Source organism: Nyctereutes procyonoides, unplaced genomic scaffold (assembly GCF_905146905.1).
Source record: "Nyctereutes procyonoides isolate TBG_1078 unplaced genomic scaffold, NYPRO_anot_genome, whole genome shotgun sequence".
NCBI lineage: Eukaryota > Metazoa > Chordata > Mammalia > Carnivora > Canidae > Nyctereutes > Nyctereutes procyonoides.
This window is the reverse complement of record NW_026575148.1, coordinates 7,295,668-7,321,009: the sequence shown is the minus strand read 5'-3', so window position 1 is coordinate 7,321,009 and position 25,342 is coordinate 7,295,668. Positions and strand designations below refer to the sequence as shown.

Sequence of the window (25,342 nt, the reverse complement as noted above, 5' to 3'; positions counted from 1 at the left end):
GGAGTTTTTCTTCTCCTCCTAAGTTTGATGAGGCCTAGAACATCCCTTCCAGCTACTGTTGATACTCCTGAAAACTTGGAACAGGGATCCCTGGGTGGCGCAGCAGTTTGGCGCCTGCCTTTAGCCCAGGGCGCAATCCTGGAGACCCGGGATCGAATCCCACGTCGGGCTCCCGGTGCATGGAGCCTGCTTCTCCCTCTGCCTGTGTCCCTGCCTCTCTCTCTCTCTCTTTCTCTCTCTCTCTCTCTCTCTGTGTGTGTGTGTGTGTGTGTGTGACTATCATAAATAAATAAAAATTTTTTTAAAAAAGAACTTGGAACAAAAAAAATTTTTTTAAGAGTTTTTTTTTTTAATTTATTTCAGAGACAGAGCATGAGTGGAGCGGGAAGAGAGGCAGAGGGAGAGGGAGAAGACTCCCCACTTCCCCACTGAGCAGGGAGCCCGACGCGGGGCTTGATCCCAGGACCCCAGTATCATGACCCGAGGTGAAGGCAGATACCCAACCGACTGAGCCACTCAGGTGCCCCCAAATTTTCTCCTTCATTAGAGACATACTGAGGACTGGGGATATTCCAAAGACTCAGAAGTCTCCGGTTTTCTTATGTTCACTATTCCTGATCATCACCCTTTTCAGGTTCCTAACCTTAAGGAGTTCCTGAACCTTCATGACATCTGTGTCTCCTCTTACATGCACGAAGTGGAACCCCCAGAATCTCTCTCCCACCCCCCACATATGAGCGCTCCTTCATCATGTCATGTAATCCTCCTCTCCTCTGAGGGAGGTTCCCATCTTGTGCAATCTAATATCATCCATCAAAGAGGACACCGGGGGCTGGAGAGATGAAGTCACCTACTTGAATTCACATGACCAATTAGTGATAGCAAGGGACTGAAACCAGGTCAGCCTGACCCTAAAGGCCTGATCTTGACCATGACAAGCTATCTTCCATGGAGCTCTGCTTCAGAAAGCCCTTTTTCATCATGGAGGCCTGAGGGCACAGAGTAACAGACCAAACAGGGGGCTACTGGAGCCCCCAGACTCAAGAGTGACATCTCCACCTCCAGTGGTTGTGGGGATGAGTGATCTCAATCTCCATGTCTAACGGTGCTCCCCTTCCCCACAGCCAACACAGCCAGAAGTGGTTATCACAATAGGGGTTTTCTCCATGTGTTACCCCAGCTGGGGCCTCACCAGAATCACCTCTGCTTGACATAGTTGAGTGTATCTCAACCTTAATTCATCCATGTGCCCTTCTGATGAGTGCAAAATTCTTACCACTGTCCCAACATCTAGATCAGTTCCCAGTGGTTTCTTCCCTTCCATTCTGTCTTTTGCATCACTCCATCTCTGAACTTTTTTTTTTAAAAGATTTTATGTATTTATTCATGAGAGAAACAGAGAGAGGCAGAAACACAGGCAGAGGGAGAAGCAGGCTCCACACAGGGAGCCCGATGCAGGACTCAATCCTAGGACCCCGGGATCACGCCCTGAGCAGAAGGCAGGCACTCAACCGCTGAGCCACCCGGGCGCCCTTGAACTTCACTGAACTTCACTGTCTGTAGCTTGAATTGCAAGAGAAATCCCCTTTTATTTTCTCCATGTATAAAAATACTGTGTGATAGATTTTTAGAATATGCCCACAGACACCTAAAATATTTAACAGCTCAGATGGCATGAACCCCAGCCAATCAGAATTACTGCGGCTCTTCCCAGCACACTGGCGACTACCACCCGAACACCTGCCCATCCAGCCAGGGGTCCCTGTGGTACTTCCTGAGGGCCTCTCTCCCACCATCACAGATGAGGATAACTGAAGTAGGTCCTAGTGTTTCTGCAAATGTTGCCACAAAACTCCACCAGCTAAGGAAGAAGCAAAAATGGAGGTTGCATAATTCTTTTTTTTTACATAAAACTTCCTTCCTGACCCATTTCTTCTTATACAATGGAAGAGAATTTTGAACCATGAGCAACAACAGCCAAGTGGGCCACCGGGTGTCAGGACGAGGACCTATTGTCTCTCAAGTTTCTATCAGGTGGCATCGCCCTACTACTCATCTCAAAATCCAACAATTAGGAAACTTAGCAGGTACCTATCCAGCAGCCACCCACTTAGTCCTCCCAAAGGAAGCTTTTGAAGTCATAAGGGCGTGGGGCACTTGGTTTCATAATCCATGAACATTGACCCAGTCCTGGAAGAAGCAGCCAACACCCAAGCCTGAATACTTCTGCTCCTGCTTTCATTAGACGAGGAGTGTACTGACATGACAGGGAACTTAGGGGCCTGGGCCCCTCCTGAGAACACAGCTCCCAGTGTAGAGCCTTCGGGCCACATCAGAAGTGAGGAGCACTGCTCGGCCCAGTAACACAGAAGGGCCCCAAAGAGATAGAGGCAGAAGCTGAAGGAAGGTAAAAAGTTTCATGGATATGATGCAGTCACTGAAAGGATTTATTGTTAAGCGCATGCGAAGACCCCTCTGATGATTCCCAGAAATATATGGAAGGTCTTCACAAGGACCACTTCTACAACTGGAAGATTCAGAGAGGAGGAAAAAAAAAACGCACAAATAAGAACAGTGAAACAGATGCTATATTTTGGTTCACAAAAAAATAAGGCATATACTGTTCAATCAAATTGTGTGGAGGAAAAAAAAAATTGTGTGGAGAGCCCGTGGGTCAGCGTTACCCGGAATGTAAAGGTGAGCTTCCATCCGACTAGTCCTCCTACAAGCACGTTAGAAGTAAGTTAAGCTATTTCTAGGATTCTGAAGAAGCAGAAAACTGAGCAATCGGCTCTTGAGATCTCTTTAGGATCACCTCAAATCTCCAGCACCTGAGCTGAAAAAGCCCCAGAGCTCCCCAGTATCAACAATTTCTGGATTTAATCGCTCTTGGGGCTCTGAGTGCCAGCTCCTGAGTGCCCTCCAGCCATGCGTGCGACACCCCGCCTCCCTCTCAGTTCTGGGAGAGAACCCTCTGGAGGGTCAAAGAAATGGATCCTAAGAGTACAGGCCGGCTGAAACAACCCAAAGCTCCAACCACAGGAGCTGGGTGGAGCTTTGGTTACGTGCGCTATGGTACGTCCACTAAATGGAGTACTAAGTAGCGTATATAAAGATGAGCCAGAGAGGCAGAGATGGGTTGTCACCTGATGGAAGCCAGGGTAGGAAGGTGAGCGCAAAGGCTACTGTTAAAAAATACATGAACTACTATCCTCAGATACATGGTTGCCTTTGGAGGAGGAACATGAGGTGAGGGGTCAAGAGTAGGAGGAAGTGTGTCTTTTTAAAGGATTTTGGGTAGCAGTGATCCAGAGTCACTCTGACACATTTCTAAGGAGGAAGAAGGGAGAGGAGAAGCTGCCCACACAAAACCATTAGGGAACCAGTTTCAGCTTCACTGAAGATGCCCCGGAGGAGGCCGAGGTGGGCTTCATATCCACACCCCAAGGAACCCACAGAGATGTCTGGTCCCACAGTCTCTTCAGCACCTGCTCCCAGGAGCTCCTAAGCTGGCCTCTCCCAACCACACGGTTGGCTCTGCGGGCTCGGCGCATGCCTTCTCCTTTCTCCACACACCAAACTTCAATCCCACCCCACCCCTCCCTTTAAAGCCATTAGATGGAAACTTTCTTCTTCAACGACCTACCAGTAAACTAGTAATCTCTGTGTGTGGTGGGTATCATTCCGCTACCCTGGAGCCTAAGAACTGCCACATTGATTAGTTGTTCCACAGAAAATGGAATCTGTCTGAACCCAGCCACCCTGCCCCCGTCCCTCCTTGGGATCATCGGAGAATTCTAGAGTTCTAAAGTTTCTGGGATGCAGGAACATTGAGCAGGGCCCCTAGATGCATCATGGTAGCCATCCCCATCTCCCCGCCCAGCGTCCTGGTCCCGGCTCCACCTGCAGGCTCTTCTGGTGGCCTCGCCACCTCCAGGCCATGTCAGGCCCAGGGCATTCCCCCTTGGTGTCCAGACCTCACCCCAAGGACTCTACCACTTCTTGCACTTGCTTCATCCTGGGTGTATGACAGGTCAGGATGCTGGATGGTGAGGGGCACACAGGTCCTCAGGATTTAAGACCTGCCACCCTCTCTCTGCCATCAGAGCCAGACCACTCCCTTCCCTTCAGAATGCACTTCCCATCCCCGTTTTACAGCTCCTTGCATTCCAGAACTAATATTTCCATCTTAAAACACAATAGAACAGAACACTGCCCCCTCCCTTGTTATCACAGGACACGATAATCTGAACCTCAGAACACAAGGCCCGTTTGTCCTGCCTGGGATGGGGAGGGAGAAGTCACCCACACCACAGAAAACCTCCCCATGGTCATTATCAACTCACTACTCTGTTACACCCTCCCCTCAATAAACCTTTGTGTTTTATAAAGGGGACATATTTTCCATAAATAAATAGGGATATTTTCAAAGGGAAGGAAGGGTAGCCGAAATCCATTTTCCTAGATTTATGGAGAGTAATTGTCATAGTAAAAGAGCGCCTCCCAGAAACAGCGCCCCCCAGAGTAGAGAAGCTTGCGGAGGTTTGGCAGTGAGGCTGGGTACGAAGAGCATCCTTGGGCCTCCTGGCCAGGACAGACCTCTGAGCGGGTCTTCCTCTGATGGAAGAAGGTCTTTGGTCGGAGCACAAACCCAAGGGGTCCAATTAATCCAGAGTGGGACCCAGGCTGGTATTTTTAAAGCTCCTCAGGTGCATCCCATGTGCAGACGGGACTGAGAGCTGGTCCCATGCGGCCTGAGCCTATAAATTTCGTCGGTGCTACAAACTGGCTTCTAAGTCCCAACCTGTATCACCGTAGCGTGTCCTCAAATAAACTTGCTCTGCGTGTTCTCTGCGTATTCAAGCTCCACACAGTCTCCAGAAAAACACATTTATTATTTTTTTAAAGATTTTATTAATGTAGTTGAGAGAGGGAGGAGGACAGAAGCAGAGGGAGAAGCAGACTCCCACTGAGCGGGGAGGCCTACTTGGGGCTCGATCCCGGGACCCTGAGATCATGATCTGAGCCCGAGGCAGATGCTTAACTGACTGAGCCACCAGGTGCCCCTAGACCAACACATTTGGATGCCAATGTCCCCTTTTAGCGTCAGGGCCCTTCCTGCTCCTGGGTCACCCCACAGTAACAGGTGTCGGAAGCGGAGCCCCCAGTCACCCTCACTGGGATTCGAGAGAGGAAAGCTGAGAACCTTTTGGCTCCCGCAGCCAGACAGGGCAGTAAGGAAAGCCGCAGCAGCCTTTGGGGCAGCTGCAGCTGTTGGGATCTGGGGTTGGGGCAGCTGAGGGGGCCTGGATGCGCCCCCATGCTGCACCTCTCACATCTGCAGAGCCGGATGAGCACTCCAGCTCGTCCCCCTTCCCCCCCGGCCGCGAGCTATGAAGGCCACCACTGCTTTCCTGCCCTTGTCACCATGTGACCACTTACTCTTGAAGCAGTGAAGACCTAGGAGGGGCTCGGGGTCACCCAGGCTGGTGGACAACGGAGACATCACTCGAGGTTCCCATGGAGGTGTCCCTGGAGGTGCCCCGGGTGTCCCCGGAGGTGTCCCTGGAGGCCTAGGACAGATGCACAGGACCGGTCCCACAGCTGGCCACTAACCTCCCCTGCACCACAATTTCTAACTTTCGTGCTTTAAAAAGCACCTTTCCCCAGATTTGGGGAGGGCATTTGGAAGACTAACAGGTGCGGCCCCCGCACCCCACTCGCCAGGTGGCTGAGGGGCCTCGGGCCGCAGTGGAGTCAGGCCACACAGGCCAGGCCGCAGGCTGCTCCGTAAGCCGCCCGCCAGCGCAGACCCGGGCCGGCCACGCGAGCAGCCTCGGACTCGGACTCGGAGCAGAGATTCAGGGTTCCCTCCTCCGGGATGAGGTGGGTTTTGTGGTTTTGTTGTTGTTGTTTTAAATATAATAGTGGGAATTTTTAAAAAGATTTTATTTATTCATGACAGACACACAGAGAGAGAGAGAGGCAGAGACACAGCCAGAAGGAGAAGCAGGCTCCATGCAGGGACCCCAACGTGGGACTCGATCCCAGGTCTCCAGGATCACACCCTGGGCTGAAGGCAGGCACTAAATCATTGAGCCACCCGGGCTGCCCCTGGGATGAGATTTTCATGGTCAGAAAACAGCCTCAGTTTCTGAGCACCCTCTGCTGCTCTCCCATGCAGACTGGGCCTCGCTGCCCCCTGGCCCTGCACGCTGGCCCACCCCTCAGGGCCACAGGGTGGCCGCCCGGCCAGGCTCAGGCATTGCCAGCCATCAGGTGACAACCTGCCTTCTCCACAACGAGTTTGATCTTTCAGTAATTCAGAGTCCAAAAGAGGATCCTTAAGACTCCACACTGACGATAGTAGAGAAATGACTCTTCCACGGCCCTGAGAAGGCTGTGGTTGGTTTGTCCCCCTCCCCACTGCCCGCCAGCCGCCCAGGGGCTCCCACTGATTGACAGAGACTCTCTGGTCCAGCCTGCTAGCCCCGTGGCTGCGAAGTGTGGGACTTGGGCCTGGGCCATTCCCTCTGTCCGTTAGGCCCCCCTGTCGGTCAGCTCCCAGCAGAGGCAGGGTTACTAAATGTGGGATGTGTCCCCTCATGTCTGTACTACCACCTTCTGGGTCTCTGGGTTCCCAGGAGGGTATCGAGAGTGACTATGCAACTTTCATTTTTGGTCCTTATTGTTTCTTCTCTCTCTTTTTTTTTTTTTTTACAATTTTATTTAGTTATTCCTGAGACACACACACACACACACACACACACACACACACACACACACGGGGGGGGGGGGCAGAGGGAGAAGCAGGCTCCATGCAGGGAGCCTGAGGTGGGACTTGACCCCGGGACTCCAGGATCACGCCCTGAGCCAAAGGCAGATGCTGAACCACTGAGCCACCCAGGTGCCCCTGTTTCTTTTTTTTTTTTTCTTACATAAGTAAGACATGAATACAGTGTTTCATTTGTTTCAAATACTATAGGAGACTACAGAGCAATGCTGAAACCCGGCACCATCCCTCCCATGGCCACTTTCCTCCCCAGAGGCCACACTGCCCACCACTTGCAAGGTCTCTTTCTAGGCACTGATGTCATATGTAGTACATGGATCCATGCACCTATGTCTCTTTTTATTTCTCATTTTATAGATATTATTTTGCAACTTTTAAGACTTGATTTTACCTTGGTTTTTCACTTGGAAACCTTTCACGTTATGCTGTATGGACGGGGGAGCTCATCCACATACATGCATACACATCACACACGCTCGCATAGATACCCTCATAGCCTACATTGTGACCTTCACACAGAAGATACTGTCCTGCATACGTGATTCTGCAGTTTGATTTTTCAGACCCTAGAAAACTCAGCACAGACATAGCTCCCTCATTATTAACAGCTGCATCCTGTTCCATCATTTGGATGCGCCAAAATGTATTAACCAGAAGCCCACTGAAGAACATTCTTACTCCATACATACCTGTCACCTGTCTTCGGTGGAGCCTCACGGTGGAGGAATCATGAAACCAGCGAGTTGCTGTGTGGAGACAGGACGCAGGGCCCAAGCGGGTGGAGGGAGGGCCCCTGGACAGCTGTTTCCACTTGATTCACCTGGAGATTTTGCTCTATATTTCCTGTCAGCTCAGATCTTTATTTTCCAGCTTCAGCTCCTTTCAGGTTTACCTCAAGCACCTCCGGGCCAGTCACTCCCTGTGGCGGCTCCACATGCCTGTGCCTAGCGGTTGTCTCCGGGTGGGCCCAGCTGTCCTTTCCCCCACAGGTGCTCTGTCCCTGTGATTCACTGCCTGTCAGCATCTCATCTCAGGTGGAAGGAATGGTTTTTGCAACCGGTTGCACCTGGACGTAGCCTCTACTTCCATAGAAGGCAGGTGCTGTACAATTAATTGATAATCTGAGATCAGGAATTTAAGGTTTGGATGCACTGGTAACTCCTTGACATAGGTGGTTTGCTTTCCTCTACTCCGGCCTCCCCGGGCAAACAGACCTCGGACCTCAGTTAGTTGTTAGGGTCAGTAGAGCCAAAGTAAAGTTGTGTTTCCCAAGAAAGGCTTGAAAAGGCTTTTAACTTTATTATTTTGTTTCAGCTGCTCCTATTTGGTCACAGAGTCAACTATCCACCAACTGTTTGCCTAGGAGCCTGAATTTCCTGTCATTGGGCATATAACTTTTTTTTTTTTTTAATGTTTTAGATCCCTGCTACTGAACTAGATTCTCATCTTCATTTGGCCCTCAACTCCTCCCATTCCGCTCTTTTGTGATCTTCTCCTGCCTACCCCTGCCTCCTCTCCAGCCTGGAGCCCATGCCTGGCTGTTCCAGCCACGTGTCAGAGTCTAGAGTCCCCTGTCCCTCGGGCTCTCACTGTGCCTCCTGGGCTTGCCCGGAAGCACACCCCACGTCTGTCCCTACCACCCAGGCATTCATCCTGAAGATGTGCCCCTCTTCTCCCCAAGGTCAACCCCACTGCCTGCCCTCTGTCCCCTGCCCTCAGTTCTAGTCTGTGACCTTGCTCCATCAGCCACCCTCTTTTTCACTTATATCCACCCCCCTTCAACTGCTTGCTTTCTCTTCAAAAACAAATTTTAAAAATGTCCTCAAGTCTCCCTCATACTAAAGACTTTTCTCAACCCTGCTATTTCCTTAAACTATCGCCCTATTGTCACTTCCCCTTCTGCCGAAGTTCTTTAGAGGTTAGTCTGCACTGTTTTTTCTCCACTTTCTTACTGCCAATCACTACTTTACATAAGTAACAAATGAAGCACAAAAGCAATACCCGCACATGGTACAGATTCAGTGAAGAAGGTATGGCATGGAAAATAAAGCCTTTGTCCAGGAGGGAGAGATGAACAAGCAGAGCACAGAGGATTCTTAGGGCAGGGAAACTACTCTGCATGGTGGATATAAGTCATTATGCATCTGTTCAAACCCACAGAACGTATAACATCAAGAGAAAACCCTAATGTAAACTATGGGCTTTGGGTGATTATGACTTGTTTATGGAGGTTCCCCGGTTGTAACACGCCTCACTCCGGTGGGGGATGTTGATAATGCCCAGGTTGCGCGTATGTAAGGGCAGGGAATATATGTAAGAAATCTCTGTACCTTCCACTCACTTTTTCTGTGAAATTAAAACTGCTCTTAAAAAGTAAAATATAGTTTAAGGGGCACCTGGGTGGCTCAGTCTGTTACGCTTATCTGCTTTCGGCTCAGGTCATGATCTCGGGGTCCTGGGATTGAGCCCCATGTCCTGCTCCTTGTACTGGGAGGGGTATGCTTCTGCCTCTCCCTGCCTGTGTCCACTCTCTGTCTCTGTCTCTCAAATAAATAACATCTTTTTTAAAAAAGTAAAATCTAGTTTAAAAAACACACACCTGAAATTTATATAATGTTAAATGTTAACTATACAAAAAAAAAAAAAACCTTCTGAGGAAGTATCATAAATAAAGTAGGGCTCATAGTCAACTCTGGAGGCAGAAGGTAGAGCAAACTGGCCTTTTCCCCTTACAGATGGCACAAGGAAGCACGGAAACAACCCTGATTCACACATATACATATATACACTCCACATGTGTACACACACACACACACACACACACACACACACACTCATATTGCTCCATCCCTTCCCAGCTGTATGCTCTGAGGATCTTTGAGCTGAAGGTTGACCATATCCTCAGTTGATCCCAAGTGAGCAGCTTACCAGAAGTCTTATCCTGACCTGCAAATGATGCTGGAGTAATTGACTCTCAAGCCTCGCTCTGGTATGTGGGGTGAGGTCCAAGGTGCCTAGGCCTTTGTGTTGGTTCTCCATTGCAGTGCAACAAATCACCCCAAAACGTATCCACCTAAAACAACAGGCATTCTTTTATCTCATACATTTTTTGAGAGTCAGAAAGCCAGAAACAACTGGGTGGTTCTGGCTCAGGGTCTGTCATAAGATTGCAGTTAAGACCTTGGCTGAATTGTAATCATCAGGGGGTCTGGGCAGGTTTGACTGGGTCTGGAGGATCTCCTTTCAAGATAACCTATTCAATAGCTGTTGACTAGAGACCTTGGCTCTTTACCACATGGACCCCTACACGCGGCTACTTGAGTGTCCTCACACTATAGCAGCTGGCTCCCCCTAGAGTAAGAGATCCAAGGAAGAGCAAGATAGAAGCCACATATTAAAAAAAAAAATATATATATATATATATATATATATATATATATATATAATTTATTTTAGAGAGAGAGAGAGGGAGAAAAAGGACGGAGAAGGGGAGCAGACAGAGAAGGACAAGCAGACTACACACTGAGTACAAAGCCCGATGTGGGGCTCAGTCTCATGACCCTGAGATCATGACCTGAGCCAAAATCAAGAGTCGGATACTTAACCAACTAAAGCCACCCAAGCACCCCCACAATGTCTTTTAGGACCTACTCTCAGAAGTCACATCCATCATTCCTACAACATCCTGTCGGTTAATAAATGGCAGCCCTTTCAATGCAAGAGGGGCCCACCACACAGGATACAAATTCCAGGAGGCCAGTAGCACCGAGGGCCAGCTTGGACACTGGCTCCCAAAGCTCTACAACTGTACATCTGCCCGGCCCCTCACTCCCACCGGGGCATCCTTGCTCCGCTTGGTAGACCTCAAACCGCCAACTCAACAGGGGTCACTTGTGATTTTAAGTAGTCTGCAAACTCCCCGAGTCTGCTCTCCTATCTGCAAACGGCAGGTACCTGCTATAGGGGGATATTTATTTATTGCATTATTTTGATGAGCTGCCTTGGGCAAGGAGTAACAGGAAACTGCTAAAAAAACATTTAGGCCTGGAAGGCGCTGCACCTCAGTAAAAAACATAGACGAAACTGTGTGGAACAGGAGAAGCGGCCCATCTTTGATTTCAGTGTTTTCAGCTTGGTCCGACTAAGCAAGATGAAGTTCCTATTGGCGGCTGACTGCTTCTAAGAAGTTTGCCCTGAGAGTTGGCCATGAAAACTGCAGGTTGCCCCGCCGCATGCATCTTCCCCTTCCTTCTTCCTCGAGAGCTGCAGCTTCGCTCCGGAGTCCACTCCTCCCCAGCAGAGCCCATCCCCTGGGACAAGCTGAAACCATCTCCCTCCAGCAGTTGGCCTGATCTTCTCCACAAGGAGAGTCACCCCATTCCTCTTGCTAATCTCTGGGCCCGGAATGAGCCTACGCAACCGTTCGGACCAGTGATACAAGGGGAGGCTTACTGTGGGAAAACTTCTAGCTTCCTCAGGACATTTTTGTTCACAGAGTTGAGGCATCCCACCACCAGGCCGAGGGTGAACCCATCCCAGGCCAAGGACAGGCAGATGGAGTCAAGGCCACTGAATTATGCCTGCCATAAAGCTGGCCCTATTCCTGGAGGGTTTTAAACAAAATCTATATTATAATTCAAACCAGTTTGAGTTGGGATTTTTGTTCCTTGTGGCCAAAGTCATCCTTCTAAGAAACACAAGAGTAATTAAGCAGGACAGAAATGCCCCCCTTGCCTCTGATGCAGCTACCTTGAGAAGGATGGGGGAAAGCACCCCCTGCTCTTGATGGTGAAACGGGGTAGTGGACAATAAAATCAGAGTGCCGCATGCGGTCCAGGGGAAGGCCGACTACCGGTCCCTTCCTGCTGGTCCAGAGAACTCGGCAAAGTGTTCGGGAAAGAGAGACCCTGACTGTGGGGTGGGCAAGCGAACCAGTTCCGGCCCAGGGGATATAAGGCAAGTCTGCTGGGGAAAAAGCATGGGAGGAGGAATGCCCTGCCTGTGCCCCCCTGTACCTCCCACCTTTGAACACAGGTGTACAGATGATGGCTGGACCAGCTGCAGCCACCAGGGAAGGACCCAGGAAATCCCAGAGACGCCTCCCCAGAGCCCCTGATCACTGACCCTCGGAGCCACCTTCCTGCCTCCCAACTTCGTGAGAGCCAAGGAAAATAAACCCCTAATCAAAACTAGTTTTAACTGAGTCTTCTGTTAATTTACACCTAAAACATCCAAATTGAGATATCCGGTTGGAGGCTAGGGCTATAAAAAAACACTGGGGAATTATATTCTGCGTGATGCTCTAAAATCTAAATCCATGTGCTTTCCCTCGAAGTACCCAAGAACTCCTTCAAGGAGATCCGAGGCCCAGCCCAGGGGGGAGCCCTTACCTTTCCATCTGTCTCCAGTTGCGAGGCCAAGATGGAGATGCTAACAAAATCTAACAGAGAACTGATGAGGGCTGGTTGAAGGCCGGCAGACAGGATGAAAGAGGGGGACAGGGGAGGCTAAATCCTTAGTCTGATCACTCTGTATAAACAAAAGCAGGGGCATGGGCAGGGTTGGGGGGGGCAGGGAGTGGAGTACAGACCCTCCCAGGTCAACAAGGCAGGTGCTGGAGCTCATGGGAACATACGTAGGTATGGAAGAGAGGAGGGTGCCTTCGGTTTTGTTCACACTGAGGCTAACATGCCTTAGGAACCCCCAGTGGGTCTTCTCCATAGGCCACGAGCTATCCATTCCTGAGGCTCAGGAGAAAAATCTAGATAAGAAAAATAAACTCTGTACTCATCAGCAAACAGGTGCTAGCTGGAGCCACGTGGGCAGATGACGTCTTTCAAGGAGGGTGTGGGATGGTGGTGAGTGACAGTGAGAAGACAACCAAGCCACAGGATAGACCACATGTGTGGGCAAAATTCTTGAGAAAGAATGTGAGACAGGATGCCCAGAGATACAGGAAAATGACTTTTCAAAGAAGAGAGCTTCAAGAGGGGACGGTGACCTGCAAAGGGGGCAAGTCAGGAAAAGGCCTGAAAAATGTTCATTTGTGACCAAATTTTCCCCGGCCCCATCGGCCTGTGATACACGCGAGGTCACACCGGCAGTACGAGCCACCGTTTCACACGCATCACCGGCCTGTGGCCAACCCTCTGCAGAGCCAGGACTCCCTGAAAACGAGTCCTCGCTTCCCGTTGTTTCTCTGAGGGCCTGGGAGTGGGGTGCACAGGCCCGAGCAGAGTGTCCATGTGCTGGCCCCCACACCCCCATCTGACGCCAGGGCCCCCCGCGGCCCCCCTGGCGCAGGGCCTCCGTCTCTTGCTCTGCCAAAGCCACACACCTTGGTGATGCCAAAGCAGCGGAGTATTCTTCTAACTTCTTCCCTGAGCTGGAGCTACGGCATTTTCTGAGAAAAGAAGAGGACACACCCTATTTGTCATTTGTTGGAGTTCCGTGGCTCACACAGCGCCTCAGGCCAATGCCTTCTCGGCAGGTGGCCATCCGTCCCAAGGCCTGGGAGCCAGTGCCCAGGGCTGAGCCTGGGGTGGAAGACAGTCTCCCTGTGATCCCAGTCTCTGCCCCAGGGACCCAGCCCCCCAGGGACCCTGTGTCCACTCCATCAGCTTACCAAACGCTCCCTGCACACCCACACTTTGCAGTTAGGCTGTCAGGACACCTGGCCACCCTGTGACTCAGCAGAGGGGCGTCAGCAGGATGGTAGGCAGATGAGGAGGTCAGATCGCAGCAACGGGGGGGGGGGCAGTGAGAGGTGGTGGCGAGGACTATGGAGAGCAAGCCAACAGCAAGTTTCCTGAGCCCTGGCTGTTGGCAAGGGGTAGAGCCAGGTGAGCAGGGTCAAAGGAGATGAAAGCTGGTGGTGATGATGGTTTTTAACAAGGAACAGAGTCGCAGCTGTTGAAAAAAGAGGCACAGAGAGCCACAGGGGGACCCAGACAGTGAGCAAAGAGGGAACAGCCAGGTGCAAGGTCTGCCCATGAACCCCAGGCCCCGGGGAACAGAAAACAGCACCCCTGAGGTCCCTGGAGAGACCCCGGCCCCAGGGAGAGCCCCCTAAAGGAAGGGGAGATGGGCGGAAGCCAGAGAACCGGCTCTGTGCTTCTGCAGGGGGGAGGTGACCCCGCAAGCTGCTCCAGGCACCCCGAAGCCCGGTCTGTCCGTGGCCGGGAGCTCCCTGGGGAGCTCCTCTGTGTGACTCGAACTCTAGGCTTCTCCCTCTGTCATTTGATCTTAGTGACGATCACAGCTGCATCTGGGAGTCCACCTTCTTCCCGCGGCCCAGTCCCTGATCCCCACACCCCCTCCCCAGGGTGGAGGCGCCCCTCACTGCCCCGCCCCCAGCTTCAGCGGAGAACTTCCCACAGAAAAAGATTCACTTCTAAAGGTGGGTTTTCCTTGGTGTATGTATTTAACTTACTGCGCCCCGAGGGGTCAGAAGGGCCTAGAACGGAAGGCCTAGCTGCCCAGGAGCACTGCGGCCGCACAGGCCGGAACACCACGCAGCCCCTGCTCTGTGTCTCAGGACCCTGGACGTGAATGTGGTGGCCGAGTCATTGCACCGCTGCATTCCCCAAACGGTGAAACCGAACAGCCACCATCCAAGGGTCACCCAGAAAAATACCCTCCTTGAACCCGCAGTGTGAAATGAGGGTGCATGTTGGAACGTGCTTTCATGGCAAGGCGGTGCTCAAGGGTCACAAATTCCAAGGCTGTGGCAACAGGGAAGCAAGTGTCCCCAAGGCAGGCACTGGCCGATGGCTTGTGACAAGCCAGCTGAGCTGGACACTTCCCCCTCCACCACCCCCACCCCCGCCGCTGCCACAAATGGACCTACCCGACTTCGCAGGGAGACAGGTTGCAAGACCAGATTCCTCCGCGACCTGGAGAGATTTTTTAAGGGTTGGGAACTAGCTCCCCAAGAGCAATCAGGCTGCAAACACCCCTCCACCAGGCCAGCCACCAAGCCCTGGGAGCCACGTCAAGATGGGAAGCAGAGTCACAATTTGGGTTTCACTTCCTCTAAGAGGATTTCAGTGTTTCCTGAGTGACCCTGCTTCTGCCGGAAGACGCGAGGACCCGGCGGCGAGAAGCCAGTGCGGGCTCCGTGTCCTCCCCGGTGCTGGTCTGCAGACGTGATCCCCCCCGCAGACGTGATGCCCCCCCCGCAGACGTGATGCCCCCCTGCAGACTTGATCCCCCCGCAGACGTGATGCCCCCTGCAGACGTCATGTCCCCCCGCAGACGTGATGCCCCCCCGCAGACGTGATGCCCCCCGCAGACGTGATGCCCCCCCGCAGACGTGATGCCCCCCGCAGACTTGATCCCCCCCGCAGACGTGATGCCCCCCCGCAGACGTGATGCCCCCCGCAGACTTGATGCCCCCCCGCAGACGTGATGCCCCCCCGCAGACTTGATCCCCCCCGCAGACGTGATGCCCCCCCGCAGACTTGATGCCCCCCCGCAGACGTGATGCCCCCCCGCAGACGTGATGCCCCCCCGCAGACGTGATGCCCCCCCGCAGACGTGATGCCCCCCGCAGACGTGATGCCCCCCCGCAGACGTGATGCCCCCCCGCAGACGTGATGCCCCCCCGCAGACGTCATGCCCCCCCGCAGACGTGATGCCCCCCCGCAGACTTGATCCCCCCCGCAGACGTGATGCCCCCCCGCAGACGTCATGTCCCCCCGCAGACCTGATGCCCCCCGTGACGTCATGTCCCCCCTGCAGACGTCATGCCCCCCCCGCAGACGTCATGTCCCCCCCCCCCCGGTGACTTGCCCAGGCTCTCCGCCGAAGGGCGGGCGGCGGGGGAAAGCCGCGGACCACGCCGCCTGCGGGGCAGAGCCCCGGGTCCACCCCAGCCGAGGGTGCCCGCCCTGCGCCCGCGCACGCGGAGCGGGCTCTTTAAAACTGGAGCAGGCCGCCGGCGAGCCCCGCCCCGGGGCGGCCCCGACACCCGAGCCAGCCGGCGGCCCAGCTTCCAGCCCAGCTGCCCGGGCGCCCGCGGAGCCGAGGAGCCGAGCCGGGGCGGCGGCGGTCGGCATGGCCCAGGCGTTTGTGAGCAGCAGGCTGCAGCCCGGGAAGGTGGTGGTGTTCGTCAAGCCCACCTGCCCCTACTGCCGAAGGGCCCAGGAGCTGCTCGGCGCGCTGCCCTTCAGGCCGGGGGCTCTGGAGATTGTCGACATCACGGCCGCCGGCGACACCGGCAGCATTCAAGACTATCTGGAAAAGCTCACGGGCGCCAGGACGGTGGGTCCTCCGAGGCCGGGCCCGGAGGCTCCCCCGCCCCCATTCCCTTTCCCTGTGGGGCTGAGCGGGGGATGCGCCGGGGCCCGGGGCGCTGGGGGCGGGGGGTCTCTCGGCGAGGACCCCATGGGGACGGCAGCTGGGCTGCAGCCCGGGGCGCTGGGGGGTCTCCCGGCGAGGACCCCAATGGGGACGGCAGCTGGGCTGCAGCCCGGGCGCTGGGGGGTCTCCCGGCGAGGACCCCAATGGGGACGGCAGCTGGGCTGCAGCCCGGGGCGCTGGGGGGTCTCTCGGCGAGGACCCCAATGGGGACGGCAGCTGGGCTGCAGCCGGGGCGCTGGGGGGTCTCTCGGCGAGGACCCCAATGGGGACGGCAGCTGGGCTGCAGCCCGGGGCGCTGGGGGGTCTCCGGCGAGGACCCCAATGGGGACGGCAGCTGGGCTGCAGCCCGGGGCGCTGGGTGGGTCTCTCGGCGAGGACCCCAATGGGGACGGCAGCTGGGCTGCAGCCCGGAGCGGCGGACCCGGTGCGGTGCGTCAGGCTCGCGGCCCCAGCGCTGTCCCCGCGGCTTGAGCCCCCGCCGGCCTTTGTTTCAAGCGCTGCCGGGAAATGACAGTTTGCAGCTTGCGGCCGGGTGGGAAGTGGGGCGCGGGGGCAAGTGTGACCTGCGCGTTGAACGCCCTCTCTCCCGTGTCCATCCGGCCGAGGGGGACTTGCCGGCCTTCGGTCTTTCCTCTAAGCGCCCTTTAACCACAACGCCCTTAGTTCCCTCTTCCCTATCTTAACTCACTCCGTCCCCTGGAAAGACCCTAAAGGGTCACGATTTGCTCCTTCTTCCATGTTACAGATGTTTCCAGGCCCGCCCTGGTAGGGAGTTCAGGGGCCAGAGTCCCAGCCTGGATTTCACAATGGCTTGCAACGTGATCTTGGGCCAGGCGCCACCTCAGGGATCCTCAAGGACCTTTGGCCACCAGACCCGACAGGCAGGGGACCTCCAAGTCCCCTTGGCTCCCATAGATTGTGAGGCCCTCTAGGAACTGCTTTTCTCTACTGGAAAGGCTTCCTCTTCCTCAGCACCCCCAGCTTCTGGGGGGTATGGCCAGATCTGGCACCGGGTGGGGTAGGGGCCACGGGCCCCCCCCACCCCAGCCCCCTTCAGGATGCGCGTCCTCTTGGACACTGTGTCTGCAGAAGCACATTACCTGCTTCAGTTGGACTCCCAGGCTTTTATCTGGGTTCTGAGCAGGAAGCACGGGGCAGGGCGGGGGGGGGGGGGGGGGGGTTCTCCGCGCCTCTCCTCAGCCATCAGTCTGTTGGCACAGAGGGAGGCTACACCTGTTGCCCTGTTGCTCCCGGGGCCCCCGCTGTGAGCTGAGGACTCCTGGGCCTGAGCGAGAGGTCCTGCAGCAGAGGCCATCGTGGTTAGAGACGCCAGCTGCTTAGGGACCAGCTGGGCGGGCTGCCCCGGGCCTGCGAGCCAGAGAGCAGCGCCAGCACTGCCCGGACCCCGTGACGGGTGCGTGCCTCACGGCGTTTCCCAGATGTTGCTGCACGGTGGCATCACACGAAGAGCGCTGTAAAAACTCCGGCTGCCCAGGTCACTCCCCTCACCAGTTCAGCCACACGTTGGAGGTGGGAGCCAGGCATCAATAGTTGTGAAGACCCCCACACTGAAGGGTACAAGGTCTGTCCCAGAGATGGGGAAGTTCTGAGGATCTCGTGGGCAACGTGAGGACTGTCGTTAATAAATACTGTCCTGTATGCTTGCGGTTTGCTGCGGGAGACCGAAGTGTTCTCACCACACACATAAAAAGTTAACTATGTGCGGTGGTGGACGTGTTAATTAACTTGATCGCGGTGATCATTTCACAATGTGCATGTATTACCAAACCATAATGTTGTAGACCTTAAATATCTACAAACTTAGTTGTTCATTATACCCAATAAGGCTGGAAAAAATAATTTTTTTCCTACCAAGGGGGGCAAAAAAATTCCAACATCCAACAAATCTTGAGAGCCGCTTGTCAGCCTAGCAGCATCTTTTTAGCAGGAGAAACCTCTTCCTGCATTCGACACATTGTTTTTCCCTATTTCTTCATAAAGCAACAATTTGTCTTGTAGTCTTTTAAGTCTGTTTTTGAATTTTTAAAAGGGCCTTCCATGGGTTCCGGGGTCCTGAATGCATTCCTCCAAAGGGGAGAACAGATCCTTTTACGGTGTGTGCTTTACGTTCCCTCACAAGGAAGGGTTTATACCTGAAGAGACTAGACACTTGGAAGTCGTTGCTGTGTTCCTTTCCCTGTGATGACCTCCGGCGACGGGCACACAGTAGGAGCCCAGCAGGACCTGACTGATGCCCGGAGCCCATGTCTTCAATCAGGCCGTGTACTTGAAGAAAGTGTTTGGGGTTTGCTCTGGCCAAAGCTCCTGGCTCAGCATCTTCATTTATTCTTTCTCTCATGCTCTTCCTTTCTTCAAGTAGATCCGAGTTTCTGACCTGTAACCTTTTCCTTCCCTCTAAAGAACTCCTGTGAACATTTCTTGCAAGGCAGCTCTACTGGCAACAAGGTTCCCCCATTTTTGCTTATGTGAGAAGGTATCTCTCCTTCACTTCTGAAGGTTAGTTTTGTTGGATGCAGCAGTTTTTTAAGCACCAACTACATATAGCGGCACTTTTCTGGCCATTGGGAAAGTGCCAGGAACAGAACAAACAAAAACTCCTGCCTTTGTGAAACTTGCATTCTAGTAATCACAAGAAGTAATAAAACAGTTTGTTGGAAGGTGGCCAGTGTAAGCACTGCTCTGGGTAGGAAAGGGAGGTGGACAGTAGGCATCAAGGTACAGTTTTAAGCAGAGCCATCAGGGCCTCGTTGATTTTAGTAGGTCTCTAAGGGAGGTGAGAGGGCCATGCATGCAGAAATTTAGCGGCAGAGTATTCCAGGGAGTGGGAAGAGCAGGTGCAGAGGTCCTGTCATAGAAACATGCCTGGCAAGGAGGCCTGTGTGGCTGGAGCCCTGTGAGTCAGGAGGAAAGGAGGAGGAGATGAGGCAGTGGGGTGTAGCCGGGAAGGCTTTTCAGGCTGTCCCAAGGACTGTGGCTTCGGAAGTGCAACGAGATCCCACTAAAGAGTTGTGAGAGGGGGAGTAACCCAACCTGAGTTTTGAAAGCGTGGGTCTGTGGGGGAAAGTGAGCGCAGGAAGGCCAGCCTGGAGCTGGGAGACATCTGGAGGCTCTAGCAGTTACTCAGATGGAAACTGCTGGTGGCAGCACCCGGGGCATTGCCAGGGAGGTGGTGAAGAGTCTGGGAAGCAGCGGGGTCTGTCTCCAGGCACCTGGAGCCGGGCTGGGGAGGGGCAAGGTGCACCAGGGAAGTCCAGGCCCCAGGGTCCTGCAGCTTGTTTGAATGGTGGCAGTTGTCTCTCTGCTGCTTGATAGGAAGAGGCGCTCAAGTTCCTGGAAGAGGGGGCTGGGGCTTGCAGGGGAGCCCCCAGAGCACGGGTGTCTTCACCTTCCTCAGCAGATAGCAGCCGGGTCACCACAGCTTCCCACACTGGCACGTGCAGCCTGGAGCCCAGCCCCTGTCGCAGGTCCCAGTAACTGCTGTGCTTTAAGTGGTTGCGCTGTGGCCTCCCCTGGGGGGTGGGCGTAAGGACAGGGGGGCCTCTGGGCTCGCAGGCAGACCAGCTGCTTTGCCAGGTGGGGCCTACAGTGAGGACCACTTGCTCCTCGGGGCCTCCTTCCAACGGGTTCAAACGGTCTCGGCCAACAGCCCCGTCGGAGGTGGGGATGTGGCAAGTGGGAGGCATAGTGACAACCGCTCCGCTCTTTTTGAAAATGTAGAAGTTCAAGAGTGACTGCATCTGCTTGTTTAAAGCTCACATGATTTCGGGGCGCCTGGGTGGCTCAGTCGGTGAGGTGTCTGACTCTTGGTTTCAGCTCAGGTCATGATCTCAGGTTCATGAGGCTGAGGCCTGCGCCGGGCTCCACGTTCAGTGCAGGGTCCACCTGAGATTCCTCTCCTCCTCCCTTTCCCTCCCCCTCAGCTTCTCCCCCTACTCCTGTGTGAGTGCCAGCACGCATGCTCCCTCGCTCCCTCTCTCCCTCAAATAAGTAAAGCTCAGATGATTTCTATTTCATCAGGCAATGCCTCTGAAGAAGGAGCTCCGCAGTACAGTGACATTACAATTACACCGGGGCTCTGTTGCAGTTGCTGCTACCCCGACCACCGCCTTGTGTTCCAAGGGTGACAAAAGCCAAAAGATCCCCAATAATTTGGAGCAGTGGGAGCTTCGGGTTTTCTAAAATAATGGACAGGACCCAAAGGAAAACTTAGATTTCTGCCCTCATCTTCCCATAGCTGTTCCGTCTGCTGATAAAAATACGTTGCCTTGCTGGGTTTCCCACTCAGGAAGTGGCCACAGGGCCCCGGTGGCGAGTGGAGCAGGCGCTGCTGTCTGGGACTGGAGAGGACATCGGTGCGCTTCGTCACTGGGATGCAGTTCGGTGTGCTCATGCCCAGTCTCCAGGCACAGGAAGTAGCCCTGGAAACATAGTGCAGGTTCTTTTACTATTTGGCCTTGATTTGTAAAGCTCACTCCCACCCAGAACCCCTTCTTAATAAAATCACTGTAAAAACTTACCTGAAGTAGTGATTCAGCCCTCTTCCTCATCTCCCTCATGTTTTAAAAAATTCACTTGACTTGTTATGCCTTTTTGAGGAAAATCAAGAGCTTTGAAGGTACTTTCACTGCCCTCTGTCTTTCATCTCTCCTGCCAGTTCTGGTAGGTTCCTAGGGTTCAGGAAGAGGGCCTGCTGGCTTCTGACAGTCAGGTGACCTGTCCTGCGCTTGTTTCTTCACTGCCTGTCAGCTTTTCTTTACAAGTTAGCTTGGAAGTGGTCTGGGCCACCGTGAGAGGACTTCCTCCTCCCTTGGGATTCTAAAAACACTCTGGAAGCACCACGGAGGGAGCCCGAGTGTGACCGGGGACGATCGCATTTGGCAAGTGTAATGACTCTGCCGGCCTGGCCTGCCTCGGGTGACCCACACGTGCCAGGGGTGAAACCAAAGCAGCCTTCCGTCCCGGAGCTATAGCACTTGAACATATTATGATAGGCCGGAGACAGAAAACGGGGGAGCCCGATACCCCCCCTCCCCAGCTGAGGACAGAGCTCACAACAGAGACAGATGACTCTGACGGACTGGAAATCTTACAGTCAGGGGCTGGGACCTGATGCAGATGCTTTTCTAGCTGTGTTGAGAAACCAACTCCTTCCCGGTTGTCATGGCTCAGCGTCAGGGCTCCGGTGTGGTTCCAGCTACAGAGAAACCAGAATGCAACCAGGGTGGTCTAGCTGCAGCAACCAAAATTCTTTCCCTGAACTGTGTTTCTCGAGAACGAAAATTTTAAGGTATGTTGACAAGTTAGACCATCTCAACGCACAGCATCCTCCACATGAAGAACATCGTGGCCTAGGAACATTCTTTGGTGAATAATTTTACGATTACAGCAAAGTTCCGACCTGAAAGAATATGCAAGAGGAGGTTGTAAAGCGATTTTTAAAAGCTTTGGAATCGCGGGGAACTTTTAAAGGAAGGGAAAAAAAATGTCATTCTTTCTAACCTAATAGTGACGCTCCTTACCCATCTCGGTTTGCTTGCTTTTTTAGGTGCCTCGGGTCTTTATCGGAAGAGACTGTATCGGTGGCTGCAGCGATCTGATAGAAATGAATCAGAGTGGGGAACTGTGCAAGAGGCTACAGCAGATTGGAGCTCTGCAATAATTACAGGTGAGAGAAGGGTGGGGTGCCGGCCAGGGACACCGGGAGATGACAGAGTTATCCTGGATTTTATTACCCTCCAGAAAGGCAGTTCAGCTAGAGAAAGAGTGATGTGGGGTGACTTAAAGAACTGTGATGTCATTTATGAGTTTCCTATTTTGCAAAGAGATTGTGTGGACAGGAGGAAATCCTTTCACTCGACCTTCATTTCACAGATGCTTACTGAGCACTTACTATGTGCACACATTGTGTGAGGGACGGAGAGTAGAGGGATGAGCCAAATGCTAACACGGAACCTCTGTTCTAGAGAGGTGGACCCACCAAAACCAAGTAAGCAAATAATTCCTGAAACAAATTAACAGAATAACGTGATGGAACAAGGCAGGGGGTAGGAGGAAATGTAGCTAATAGGGTGAAGGAAGGCCTTTCTCAGCTGGCGGAGCTGGGACCTGCTTGATAAGGAGCAGCCATGTAAAGATAAGGCCAAAAAGCTTTTAGGGCCAGGGAAACAGCAGGTGCGAAGGCCCTGAGCTGACAAGTATGGACTATCCAGGGAACAGAAAGCAAGAACAGACTGAGTGAAGTGCAATGAGAAGGAAGAGTAGCAAGAGATGGGGGCAGGCACCAGGGCGCACAGGCCATGGTAAATAATTAGGATTATTCTAAACACAGTGTGGAAAACGAGGTAATTTGGCATTACCTGTGTTTACACTGCAAATCAGTTCAATCTGATCGGCTTCCCAAATGTCAGAACAAAGTTTCTTACAGTTGCCACTCAAAGGAGACCCTTGGCTGAATGGAAAGCCATGGGGTGATGAACTCTTCAAAACAGAACCGGGGTACTTTTGGGGTCTTGCCCCAGCTCTTGTTACTGTTCACTAGATGCTAAGTAGGCCAGTTCCACTGACTCACAAGCAGAGAGAGACTCAGTGTTTTTTTTGTTTTTTTTTTTTAAGTCAAAGGAGACTTTGACCAATGTATGGTTCATAGACCGAAATATCTTTGGGGGGTATTTATTGCCCGTGAATTAATAATTTACCCTTGAGCAATGTGTGTGTGTAATTTGTTGTGGTCACTCAAAATAGCAACAGAAGTCAAAAAAAAAAAATGAGTACCTTGAAATGAAGTAGTCAGTTTTAGGAAGCTCCTAATCACAATTCTACAACGTCCTCGCAGCAAGTGAACACTACGTCTGCTTGTGTAGCTTTCTGGCCTCGCCCCACATATCCGAGCACTCAAACCCCAATTAACTGTGGTGCTAAATGTTTCCTATTCTGGAACACTTTGGAGCAATTTAGGCTTAGAGTAAAAATGGAAGAAAACTAATGACTTTGCTGGGAAGATATGAAAGACCATTTCCCCAACTACATCTGTATTGGGGGGGGGGGCCTTAGCACTCCCCTTATTCACAAGGTCTATTTGCATTGTCCTCCAGCATTCTAGGATCTCAGTATTTTACTGCCAACTGTAGCTCAGGGCCATTTGTAACAGAATGTGCTTAAAAGGCAAGAGTAAGTGTTGTGGTAATGGGAAAAAAAAATGAGGGGAATTTACCTTTCCAAGAAAATCCACTTGTTTGACTTTTGTTTCCCTGGCAGAGCAGACCCCAGGATGATATCCCCCTGAGAGCTGGATGGCATTTCAAATGATAACCACACTTCCTGGCGGATGGATCCGGGGCTAACAGCCACAGCAACCAACTGTTTATTTAAAATTCTGAAATATGTTAACCAAAAAAAAAAGGGGGGGGGGAGTGATGGGGCTTTGGGCACAAATAGCTTTTTGTTCTTTTGATTCAGTATTAAAAGTAGACCAACTTGCCCCAAACCACAGGTCTGAGAAAGTTGATGGGTATCTTATGTTTCTTCTCGATTGGCCCTTTGGGTTCCAAAAGACCATGACAAGCTATGGCTTGGGATTCACTCAGTGACCCAAAAGGTGTCCTTTCTCTTTAGCACGTGTCTCTTCGTGACCGCTCTCCATATGCTAGGACTCTTCTACCTCAGAGCCAGTGTTTCTCAACCAAGTTTATCCCAAGTTGATCAAGTTTAGGATGAATCTGTAACTGGTTTTCTGTTACTGCCTGAAAGTTACTTTGTTGAATTTGACTTTATAGAATTTGCATCATGAAAGCAACTGGTATTTTGATATGCTTTTTCAAGCTACATGTTTCTCCCCAGTCATGATCCCCACCCCACTCCACCCTATCTTGAGAATCATTGCTCTGAATCAGTGTTCTTAACCTAGACAACTCAGAGAGCTCCTAGGAAATGTTCAACAATTCCAGGAAGGGTCTAGAGGACCCAATTTGAGAAACACCACATGAAAAATTAAGCGCAGTTGGTCTTCACTTGGTGCCACAGAGACAGGGGTATAAGCACAGCTGCTGCCTTCATGGGGCATCTCTCTTATGCACGGTGGTCATCCAGGTAATCCTCAATAAGTGTGTCTTAACTTGTTTAAATCATGAACAAAAGTAAAATACAACATCTAAAATGTTATCACAGAAAACTTGCAAACCCCTCTCCTTAGAATACGTCTATGAAAGTGGCCATACTTGAGAGGCGTGGTCCTAAATGATTTTCTCTCTCTCTCTCTCCTTTTTCCCCCTTCACTCTTATGGTGCAGTTTGTTCTAGAAATGCAATATTAATTTTGCTGTTCCTAATGTGAATGGTTAAATGATGGTGATTTTTGTCTATTACTTTTCTATATCCTCAATACCTTAAGGAATCATGTTAATGTGAAGTACACCGCATTCAAACTGTATTCAGTCCCCGACCATTATAAATAAAGGCACATGCTATTGTCCTTCACTGAGTACAAATGGGTCGTGTGATTTTTAAATTTCTTATTGAAATGACAATTTGACTATGTCAACACTAACCTAATGAATAATGTTTAGAATCAATAACAGTTTCATTTCACATTCTGTTTTTCCCTTTCTTGACCTAATACCCTTCAACCAGGTTGCTGTGGATGATTGTGCAGGTTATGAACTGCACAACACTGGGGCTGCCCCCTGGAGGTTGTGCAGTAGGCAACCTGCACAGTGTGTAATCCCCTCCAGACCGTTTGCCCACACTTTCACATTTCGTCCTGAGACACCCTGTCTTCACCTTTGATTTACTTCCAAAATTCTCCTTTAAGGCCTGATTTACAGACTATCTCCCCTGTACCTCCTCTCTCATCTCACTACCTTTTGGCAAAAAAAAAAAAAAAAAAAAAAAAAAAAAAAAAGCCATTGCTCTCTGTGTCCTAAAGCACTCCACATATAGGTACTTCAAAACTCTCATAGCGGGGATCCCTGGGTGGCTCAGGGGTTTAGCACCTGCCTTCAGCCCAGGGTGTGACCCTGGAGACCCAGGATCGAGTCCCTCGTCAGACTCCCTGCAGGGAGCCTGCTTCTCCCTCTGCCTGTGTCTCTGCCTCTCTCTCTCCCTCTCTCTTTCATGAATAGACATTAAAAAAAAAAAAAAAACCCTCTCATAGGGCTGAACTGCCATGAAT

The 25,342-nt window shown here is 52.3% G+C and overlaps 1 protein-coding gene and 1 long non-coding RNA gene across 4 annotated transcripts; one reads left to right on the top strand and one right to left on the bottom strand.

Annotated features, from left to right (window-relative positions):
- Window positions 1-9,727: 9,727 nt before the first annotated feature.
- LOC129501673 (uncharacterized) lies at window positions 9,728-14,694 on the bottom strand. The gene is made up of 3 exons (XR_008662786.1): window positions 14,643-14,694; window positions 13,131-13,196; window positions 9,728-9,866 (listed from the first exon to the last, which is right to left on the bottom strand). It is a non-coding gene; the product is annotated as an uncharacterized LOC129501673 (long non-coding RNA).
- A 973-nt stretch (window positions 14,695-15,667) lies between these two features.
- Window positions 15,668-24,648, top strand: GLRX (glutaredoxin). Of its 3 annotated transcripts, XR_008662785.1 has the most exons (4): window positions 15,668-16,057; window positions 21,723-21,842; window positions 22,049-22,163; window positions 23,432-24,648. XR_008662785.1 is itself a non-coding variant. In XM_055312869.1 (3 exons), the coding sequence occupies exons 1-2, from the start codon at window positions 15,851-15,853 to the stop codon at window positions 21,834-21,836; spliced, it is 321 nt and encodes a 106-aa protein (XP_055168844.1). In that variant the 5' UTR covers window positions 15,668-15,850; the 3' UTR covers window positions 21,837-21,842; window positions 23,437-24,648. The 3 variants fall into 3 exon arrangements, 2 of the variants coding, with proteins under 2 accessions (XP_055168844.1, XP_055168843.1); XM_055312869.1 differs by lacking the exon at window positions 22,049-22,163 and having other exon boundaries at window positions 23,437-24,648; XM_055312868.1 differs by lacking the exon at window positions 22,049-22,163 and having other exon boundaries at window positions 15,697-16,057.
- The last annotated feature ends 694 nt before the right edge of the window (window positions 24,649-25,342 follow it).

What these genes read in the sequence shown, in the direction of transcription:
- GLRX (XM_055312869.1), top strand. Translation starts at nt 15,851, where the DNA reads ATGGCCCAGGCGTTTGTGAGCAGCAGGCTGCAGCCCGGGAAGGTGGTG. An exon ending in AGCTCACGGGCGCCAGGACG is followed by an intron (nt 16,058 to 21,722) that starts GTGGGTCCTCCG and finishes TTGCTTTTTTAG; the next exon opens with GTGCCTCGGGTCTTTATCGG.